General features: G+C 67.7%; 1 protein-coding gene across 1 annotated transcript; it reads left to right on the forward strand.

The window, feature by feature from the left end:
- The first annotated feature begins 5,602 nt into the window (after positions 1-5,602).
- Positions 5,603-8,302, forward strand: EGR4 (early growth response 4). Its single transcript, XM_039724318.1, has 2 exons — positions 5,603-6,273; positions 6,556-8,302. The coding sequence occupies exons 1-2, from the start codon at positions 6,135-6,137 to the stop codon at positions 7,887-7,889; spliced, it is 1,473 nt and encodes a 490-aa protein (XP_039580252.1). The 5' UTR covers positions 5,603-6,134; the 3' UTR covers positions 7,890-8,302.
- The last annotated feature ends 1,547 nt before the right edge of the window (positions 8,303-9,849 follow it).

Raw genomic sequence — 9,849 nt, forward strand, 5'->3', positions numbered from 1 at the left:
TGGAAGTGCTGGGGAGGTGGCAGGGAGGTGCTGGGGGTTGCTGTCTTTCCCTCATCTTCCAGAGCCAAAAAGCACTTTGGAATTCCAGAAGCACCTTCTGGAATATTGGGGACCAGCAGCTCAGAGCCCACAGGGCTTGTCGTGCCCTGGAGAAGCCTTGGCAGGGCTGGGTGTCCAGCAGGGAATTCCCAGCCCTGCCCAGCAGCAGGGGGGCTCTGGTGCCAGGAGGGGGGCACAGGGCAGCCTGGAGCCAGCACAGCCCTGCTCCTGGGAGCCTGCAGGCTGGGAACGCTCCAGAGGCACACGGACAGGCGTGGCCTCACACCCAGGGCTTGCATCACCTCCAGCGCAGGAAACCGAGAGGAAAATCCCCCAGGAGCTCTGGATGTGGGGCACGGCGTGCTGCAGAGGGGCCTGAGCGTTCACAGCCTGGGCTCTGCACCTTCCCCCAGGTGCCCGCGGGCCCGGGCACCCCGCCCAGGTTTGGCTGCCAGGCCCAGTGCCATGAGCCAGCCCCCAGCCCATCCCTCTGGAAAAATGAATTCCAGGCTCACGTCAGCGCTGCCCATCTCTGCCCCTGCCCTGCCTGGGCTCGTGATGCAGGGGAAGAGCCATTCCCAGAGCCATCCCACAGCCATCCCAGAGCCATCCCAGGGCCATCCCAGAGCCATTCCAGAGCCATCCCAGAGCCATCCCACAGCCATCCCACAGCCATCCCACAGCCATCCCAGAGCCATCCCACAGCCATCCCAGAGCCATCTCAGGGCCATTCCAGAGCTCCCCCAGCCTCTCTGGCTGTGCCAGGAGGAAGAGGATGGTTCTCAATTAACTCCAGTAATGAGTCCTGGGAGCACCCAGCCCTGCTAAACGTGCCGGGCTGCGGGGCAGGGCCCAGCCAGGCCCCAGAGAAGGGAACCAGGGCAGGAAGGAGCCAGAGCCAGAACTGGGGCTGGGTTTTGTGCTGGGAGCCCGGATGGGACCCGGCAGGGCAGGAGGGGCAGCAGGCTGCTGTGCCATTGCAGCGGGCTGGTGGCAGCGTGGCAGGGCACAGGGGACCCAGCAGGGCCAGCAGGAGGGTGAGGAGCTGGCCAGGCAGGAGCTGAGGTGGCCAGGAGCCCAGGGCAGTGCGGTGGCCAGTCTGGGGGAGCCCTCGGGGGGGCTGGAGCTGCCCAAACCCCCCCGAAAGCGCCGAGCCCCCAGCTCCATCTGGGGCACAGCCAGCCCTGCTCTGGGGGCGTTTGCTGCCCCAAGGATGCTCCCAGCTCACAGTGGGAGCTCAGACCCCCCTGCCCGGCCGGCCCTGGGCTGGGGGCTGCCCAGGGGCACCGGGGAGCTGCTCCAGCCCTGCCCATCCCGTGGGAAGGCTCCTGCAGCATTCCTGGGGCCGGGAAAGCCAGATCCCCCCGGAGCGGGGCAGGACCCGGCCGCTCCCCGGGCAGTGGACACGGGGCTCCTCCTGCTCCTGGTGCCCACGGCAGTGCCCCAGGAAGGCAATCCTGCCCCTCGGCAGCCGGGAGCCCCTTCTGGCCCGGGCTCGGCGGTGCCAGCGCCTGGCCCGGGCTCGGGTCACGTTGGCATTACCTCATGCCTGGTGTCCCCTGCCAGCTCTCTGCTCCGTGCCGAGGGCCACCGCAAACTGCCGCGGGTCTGTGCAGGAAAACCCAACACACGGGGCTTTTCAGCAGCCATCTCTGCTTCCGTGGGGTTTGGGGGCTGGAGCGCTCACCCGGGGGAGCCCCTGCCGCCCCCCGGGACCCTGTGGGCTGATTGAGCTCCTCACGGGAGCTGAGCCACTGCCACTGCCTCAGAGCAGCCCTGGGGGCGAGAGCCCCCCGGGACCCTGTGGGCTGACTGAGCTCCTCGGGAGCTGAGCCACTGCCTCAGAGCAGCCCTGGGGGCGAGGGGAGGGTGCTGAGAGCTGCCCCTGCCCCTGGCGCTGTCCCACAGCAGGGACGGAGTTTTCCGTGCCTGGGGGGGAAGGGGAGCTGCCTGTGCTGGCAGCAGAGCTGTCCCGGGGTGGGCACAGCAAAGGGCCAGCCTGGACATCCTACACATGCTCTAGGCTGACCCCCTGAGAGCCAAAACCCAGAGTGAGCGAGGCTGCCCCGAGGTGCAGCCAGGGAGGGGTGCAGGAGAGGGCCAGGAGCCCAGGTCCCTCCCTGGCTGGGTCCTGCACATCCCCACTGCAGGCTGGGCTTGTCCCCAGGGCCACAGGGAAGTGTTTCCAGCCTGGTCATCGTCCTGGTCCTCAGGATGTCCTGAAGCTCCAAGTTCCAGGGTCACTGAGCACTGCAGCCTTTGATTTACTGAAACCCATTGCCCTGGGCTCCTCATCCCCTGTGAGGGGGCAAACAGGGAATAATGGGATGTGCAGGGCACAGGGGAATATTTCCAGCCTGGTCATCGTCCTGGTCCTCAGGATGTCCTGAAGCTCCAAGTTCCAGGGTCACTGAGCACTGCAGCCTTTGATTTACTGAAACCCATTGCCCTGGGCTCCTCATCCCCTGTGAGGGGGCAAACAGGGAATAATGGGATGCCACTGGACATTTCCCCACTCTGGTCACGGCCTGCACCTCTCCAGGCCCTGTTTTCTCTGCAGCCCGACCCTCAGGGGCATTCCCTGCGTGCCCAGGGGGGTTGTTGCCTCCTTGCCCCTGGGCTGGGCTCTGGGATTGCAGAGGCAGCAGCTGCCCCAGCGAGGGGAGAGCTGCCAGACACCAATCCTGGGATCTGCCCGAGGTGGGGCCGTGACTCCCTGGGGCCAGGAATGGCTGGGGATCCCTGCTGCTGCCAGCTGGGCACGGCCTGGCACGGCCTGGGCACGGGGCAGGGCTCAGCACCCCTGGGCACAGCCCCTGCACACCTGGGCACAGCCCCTGCACCTCAGGGCACAGCCCCAGCACACCTGGGCACAGCCCCAGCACACCTGGGCACAGCCCCAGCACACCTGGAACTGCACATCTGGGCACAGCCCCTGCACCTCAGGGCACAGCCCCAGCACATCTGGGCACAGCCCCTGCACACCTGGGCATGGCCTCAGCACATCTGGGCACGGCCCCTGCACCTCAGGGCACGGCCCCAGCACATCTGGGCACAGCCCCTGCACATCTGGGCACGGCCCCTGCACACCTGGGCACAGCCCCAGCACATCTGGGCACAGCCCCTGCACACCTGGGCATGGCCCCAGCACATCTGGGCACGGCCCCTGCACCTCAGGGCACGGCCCCAGCACATCTGGGCACAGCCCCAGCACACCTGGGCACAGCCCCAGCACATCTGGGCACAGCCCCTGCACACCTGGGCATGGCCTCAGCACATCTGGGCACGGCCCCTGCACCTCAGGGCACGGCCCCAGCACATCTGGGCACAGCCCCTGCACATCTGGGCACGGCCCCTGCACACCTGGGCACAGCCCCAGCACATCTGGGCACAGCCCCTGCACACCTGGGCATGGCCCCAGCACATCTGGGCACGGCCCCTGCACCTCAGGGCACGGCCCCAGCACATCTGGGCACAGCCCCAGCACACCTGGGCACAGCCCCAGCACATCTGGGCACAGCCCCTGCACACCTGGGCATGGCCTCAGCACATCTGGGCACGGCCCCTGCACCTCAGGGCACGGCCCCAGCACATCTGGGCACAGCCCCAGCACACCTGGGCACAGCCCCAGCACACCTGGGCACAGTCCCTGCGCCTCTGGGCACAGCCCCAGCACACCTGGAACTGCACATCTGGGCACAGCCCCTGCACCTCAGGGCACAGCCCCAGCACATCTGGGCACAGCCCCTGCACACCTGGGCATGGCCTCAGCACATCTGGGCACGGCCCCTGCACCTCAGGGCACGGCCCCAGCACATCTGGGCACAGCCCCTGCACATCTGGGCACGGCCCCTGCACACCTGGGCACAGCCCCAGCACATCTGGGCACAGCCCCTGCACACCTGGGCATGGCCTCAGCACATCTGGGCACGGCCCCTGCACCTCAGGGCACGGCCCCTGCCCCTCTGGCCTGCCTGCAGGGCTGTAAGCACTTGGAGGCAGTGAAATGGGAATTTGGGGAGGCCAGGGAGGGGCCCCTGCTCTCCCCCAGCCCCGTGCACGTACAGCCCCCCTCCTGCCCACCCAGCTCACCTGAGCTGCTGTGTGAGCAGGGGGTTACACCCCGATATTTGTCTGAGCATCCCTCACAGCGGGTTTGGGCCCAGCAGCCGAAATGGCAGAGCAAACCTTCCCCCGGTGACAGCCCCCTCCCCAGAGCAGCCCTGCCCGACCAGGATGTGCCCCAGGCAGCGCTCCTGCTCTCCCCCAGCCCCGTGCACGCACAGCCCCCTCCTGCCCACCCAGCTCACCTGAGCTGCTGTGTGAGCAGGGGGTTACACCCCGATATTTGTCTGAGCATCCCTCACAGCGGGTTTGGGCCCAGCAGCCGAAATGGCAGAGCAAACCTTCCCCCGGTGACAGCCCCCTCCCCAGAGCAGCCCTGCCCGACCAGGATGTGCCCCAGGCAGCGCTGGGGATCCCCGAGGGCAGGGCAGGAGCCTTCAGCCCGGCACGGGCGGAGGATGCTGGGCTGGGGGCGCTGCCAGGAGGGGCTCCGAAAGCTTTCCCGGGAGACGGGGGGTTCGCAGGATGGATGCCCTCCCCAGCCCCGCTCCGGGGCGGGTTTGGGCCCAGCAGCCGAGATGGCAGAGCAAACCTTGCCCTGCCCGCCCCGGGCCGGTGGCAGCCCCCTCCCCAGAGCAGCCCTGCCCGTCCAGGATGTGCTCCAGGCAGCGCTGGGGATCCCCGAGGGCAGGGCAGGAGCCTTCAGCCCGGCACGGGCGGAGGATGCTGGGCTGGGGGCGCTGCCAGGAGGGGCTCCGAAAGCTTTCCCGGGAGACGGGGGGTTCGCAGGATGGATGCCCTCCCCAGCCCCGCTCCGGGCTCTGCGCCTTCTCCTCCGGCCGCAGGAGCGGACCCCCGCCCCGCTCCGCAGCAGCAGCGCGGCACCCCGGCAGAAACAGCCAAAATCCCAAAAGCCGGCCGGGAGAGCGGGGCAGGGCAGGGACGGGGCAGCGACAGCAAACACGGCTCTGGAGCCCCTGGAAGGAGCAGGAGCCACGAGGCATTCAGGGGAAAAAACAGCGCGGGGGAAGGGGCGCCCGGGGAGAGGCAAACCCGGGAGAGGAGCGGGAGAGGAGCGACGGCAGCCGAGGCTGCGAGCCGGGCTCGCTCCTGCACAGCCGCGCTTGCACACGCGTGTGCACACCGGGGGGATGCTGTGCACACCCTGGGGGGGATGCTGGGCACACCCGGGGGGATGCTGTGCACACCGGGGAGATGCTGGGCACACCGGGGAGATGCTGGGCACACGCGTGTGCACACCCGGGGGGATGCTGGGCACACCGGGGGGATGCTGGGCACACCCGGGGGGATGCTGGGCACACCCGCGGGAGGGGATGCTGGGCACAGGCGCGCACGCAGCGGCAGAGATTTGTTAAAAATATCGCGATTATTAGTTAAAAAGAGAAAAGGAAGGGGGGGGAAATGAAAAACAGAGCGAGAGAAAAGGGGGAGGGGAGGAGGGAAGGGGGAGGGAAGGGGCATCGCGTCACGGGAGAGATTTCCTTATTGGGACTCCCTAGCCTACATCCTGAGTCCATGTATGGGCATTTACGTCACGGCAGCCTCACTGGGGACTCCAGAAATGGCTGCGGCGGAAGGTCGGAGCAGCCCCGCTCCCGCTATAAAGGGGGCGGCGGGGAGGGAGCTCCGGGTGTCCGCTCGGGCTGCGCCGCCGCCGGGCCCTGCCTGCGCCCCCCGCCCCGGCCCTGCCCCCGCAGCGCCCCCGCCCCGAGCACCCCACAGCATCACCCCCAGGGTCCCCGGCACCTGCCCCGAGCGTCCCCCGCAGCGGTGCGGGCCCCCCGAGCGTGGCCCGGCTCATCCCCGAGCATCCCTCGGATCGCTGCGGGCACCCCGAGCAGTCCCCGCTCGTCCCGGGCTCGCCCCGGGCATCCCCGGGCTCGCCTGGAGCAGCTCTCGCCCGGCCCCCGAGCACCCAGCGGCTCTCCCCGGGCATCCCCCGGCTCATCCCGGGCACCCCCGGCTCGCCCCAGCCCGGCCCCCCTGCTCCGGCCGCGTGCCCAGGGAAGATGCTCAACGTTGTGGATTTCTCCTGCCCGGATCCGCTTTACTCCAAGTACGAGGAGAGCTGCGAGATGAAAAGCGGAGAGCTGCAGGGCTTGGGGCAGCCTGAGCAGCAACTTCTGGCAGAGGCCGATTTCCTCGGAGGTAAGGGCGGGCGGGAGCGGGCAGGGACGAGGGACCCCGCTGGGAGCGGTCGCTGCAGCCAGGAACGGGGATCGTTCCCCCGCTCCGGCCGGGGCTGCAGCATCCCCCAGCTCGGGGCGGGGTGCTGAGGGTCCCGGGGGGGAGGGGGTGAGTGCCAGGGCTGCCTGTGCGGTGTCGGGGACGGAGACCTCGCGGTGACGCAACAGCTCCCGCTGCTCCCCGCATCCCGCCCCCGGCCCCGCGCCCCTCCAGCCTCTCACCGCCGTCTCCTCTGCTTCCCAGGTGAGCTGCTGGGTGTCCCCGGCAGCGGCGGGGCCGTGGATTACTCCCTGCTGGGCAGCCAGCCCTCCCCCTCCCTCAGCTACACCGGCAGCTTCTTCATCAAGGCGGTACCGGAGCACCCGCAGGACCAGGAATCCCTCTTCAACCTGATGTCGGGCATCCTGGGCATCTCCCCCTTCGCCTCCTCCGAGGGCCACCAGAGGCACCTGGACGCTCTGTACCCCTGTCCCGAGGTGGCTCAGGGCCAGCTGGAGCTGTACGCGCCGTGCCAGCCCGAGATGAGCGGGTCCAGCCCGGCGCCGTTCCCGGAGCCGAGCTACGGCGCCTTCCCCGCGGCCGAGGGCGCGCAGCCCCTGCCGGGCAGCACCTCCCAGTGCTTCTTCCAGCCCAAGCTCCTGGACAGCAAGCAGGACGTCAAGCTGTCCTCCGGCTCCCCGCCCCTGGACAAGTTCAAGGCCGCCTGTGCCCAGTGGGAGCCCGTCTCCCAGCAGCAGCAGCAGCAGCAGCAGCAGCATGCCTACCTGCCCGCCGGCTTCCACTCTGCCGAGGGCTTCCCGGGCACCGACGGCGGCCCGGGGCTGTTCCCCCCGCTGGGCTCCAAGATGGAGAGCGCCTTGTCCGTCAGCTGCCAGCCCGAGCTCGGCAGCCTGGCGGAGGAGGCCGCCTGCTTTGGAGCCCATCTGGGCTTCGGCTGCGAGCCAGAGAACTTCCCGGCCCGCGGGGACTTCGCCGACGGCAAGATCCACAGCCTCCCCGGGCCGCTGCTGCCGGACTTCGAGGCCTCCTTGGCCCAGGCCGAGGTGCTGCCGGGCCTGCTGGGCTCTGCCGAGCTGCTCCATCCTCACCCCTCTCCCTCCGTGCCCCCCACGGACTTCCTGGGCCAGGCGGCGGCCTCGGCGCTGCCCGCCCTGCTGCCCCCCGCGCCCCCGGCGCTGCCCGAGCCCAAGAAGAAGGCGCGGCGCAGCAAGTGCTCCTCCAAGTGCTTCTGCCCCAAGCCCCACGAGAAGGCGTTCGCCTGCCCGGTGGAGAGCTGCATCCGCAGCTTCGCCCGCTCCGACGAGCTCAACCGGCACCTGCGCATCCACACGGGCCACAAGCCCTTCCAGTGCCGCATCTGCCTGCGCAACTTCAGCCGCAGCGACCACCTCACCACGCACATCCGCACGCACACGGGCGAGAAGCCCTTCTCCTGCGACACCTGCGGCCGCCGCTTCGCCCGCAGCGACGAGAAGAAGCGCCACAGCAAGGTGCACCTCAAGCAGAAGGCGCGCAGCGAGGAGAAGCTCAAGGGGCTGGGGTTCTTCTCCGTGGGGCTCTCCTTCGGCGCGCTCTGAGCCGCGGCCCGGGCGCTGCCAGGCGGCGTTTCCCGAGTCCCCCGAGCGTCTCAGGGAGAGCCGGGGTGCGGGGCCCTCCCGGTGCCCCGCAGGGCCGTGCCGGGCGCCGGGGCCCGCGGGAGGTGAGGCGATCCCGGCGGGATGGCGAGGGCAGCCCGGCCCGCGGGACTGAGCCATCCGCGGCTGCTGCTCCCAGGAGGGGAGAGCAGAGCCCCCGGACAGACGGACAGACAGACAGAAATCACCACCGCGGTGGGTGCGCTGGAGCGCCCGGCTGTGCTTTCCCCAGCCAGCACTTCCCAGGATGTTCCTGCCTGGAGATTCTCCGGGGCTGCGGCTGCTCCCATCCCTTCTCCAGACCCCACCAGGCTCTGGCCACCGGTGCTAACAGACCCTTGGGAAAGGTGATTTCATTATTATTATTATTATTATTATGTTTGTAAAAAGAAAAGGCCTCTATCAGGAATATTTCAGATTCGTGTCTATTTTTCTAATTAAAGATTTGAGCTGATCCAAGCCCTCGCTGAGGTTGCTCTCTGCCTTTCCATCCTGTATTTCAGTTGGGGTTCTGACCTCTGCTGTTGCATTTTGGGGGGAAAAAAAGGTGCTTCCATAATTAGCAAGGAGAAAAAATCCATAAGTGCAGCTCCAGAGCGTGCCCAAGCCCCAGGTGGGGCTCATCCCAGGGGAGGGCTCCATCCTGGGGCAGGGCAGGGATCCCTGCTCCCTGTGCTGGGTGTCCCCCCAAACACAGGACGTGGTTCTGGGGCTGTCCTGATGGATCTGGGTCCTGCAGGAATCTGCTCCTCTCCCGCGGGGCCCCCAAAGCCCAGCCCAGAGCCCCCATTCCAGATCCTGGCTCCCAGTGGGAGGTGGGTGTCCCACACTTCATTCAGCCTCAGGAAATGGGGTGAGGTTCCCGTTCCCCGGTTCCAGCCTGGCTCAGCCCCAGGGTTGGAGATCCAGGCAGGATGGGGACCCTGCACAAAGGGAGGCTGTCTATCCCTCCCTTTTGGGATTTCAGATGGCGCAGGGATGCTGGTTCCCTCTCCTGGGAGCGGCACAGGAGGCGCTGCTGCAGCCAGGAATGTTCCTCCCTGGAAGAACCGCCCTCCTCCGGTGGCTGAAAATCAGTCACAATCACGAAATCCCAAAATCCCGTCCTTCCAGGGGAGGTGCTGGGATCGGGCACGCCCTCGCTCTCGGTAATCAGGAGGAGGTGCCCGTGGAAGGAGGCAGCGGTGCCAGGGCATTGTCATGGATGCTCGGGTGATTGAGGGGCGATGCTCCTTTGCTGGCAGAGGCAGAAACGGGCACAGCTGCAGTCTGCTCCTTCCTTTTCTGATGGATTTTGCCTCCTCCTGCAGCCCTGGAGGGGGGATCTGCCCCCAGCCAGATTATGCAGGAGAGAGGGGTAACCCTGTGCTAGTCCCTCAGCCCTTTGGCAACATGTGGGCTGCAGCATTCCGGAGCTAGACACCAGTAATCCCAGAAAATCCAGGGTCCCAGGGGTCCCAGAAGAACACAGGGTCCCAATAATCCCAGACAAACCCAGTGTCCCAGGGTCCCAGCAGAATCTGAGCTTCCATGGGCTGTGGGGACCCTGTGGAGTTGGGATGGGAGCTGGTCGGGGCATGGGGGGCTGGTAGCAGAGATGGGATGTGGGAAGGGGCCAGAAGGAAACCTGGCTGAGGGGGAAATCCCAAATTTCCCCTCAGATGTGCCCCTAAAATCTCACAGCCCGAGACCCTCGGGTGAACCCTCCCAGTGCGTGGGCGCCCAGCCCTGAGCCAGAACCACTCCAAGGGGTGCAGGTGACCCCAGGCACACAGGAAAACCTTTTCTGGGGGGCAGCCCAGCTCTCATGGCCAATAAGGGGCCCAGGTTTCCTTGGGGAGGGCTGGGCTGGCCCGTCTCTGGGGATGCCAGCTCCCCGGGGCAGCAGAGCCCAGCTCTCCCT

The sequence above is a fragment of the Passer montanus genome, unplaced genomic scaffold (genome assembly GCF_014805655.1).
Source record: "Passer montanus isolate IOZ18808 unplaced genomic scaffold, ASM1480565v1 scaffold109, whole genome shotgun sequence".
In the NCBI taxonomy this organism is placed as follows: domain Eukaryota; kingdom Metazoa; phylum Chordata; class Aves; order Passeriformes; family Passeridae; genus Passer; species Passer montanus.

What these genes read in the sequence shown, in the direction of transcription:
- EGR4 (XM_039724318.1), top strand. Translation starts at nt 6,135, where the DNA reads ATGCTCAACGTTGTGGATTTCTCCTGCCCGGATCCGCTTTACTCCAAG. An exon ending in AGAGGCCGATTTCCTCGGAG is followed by an intron (nt 6,274 to 6,555) that starts GTAAGGGCGGGC and finishes TCTGCTTCCCAG; the next exon opens with GTGAGCTGCTGGGTGTCCCC.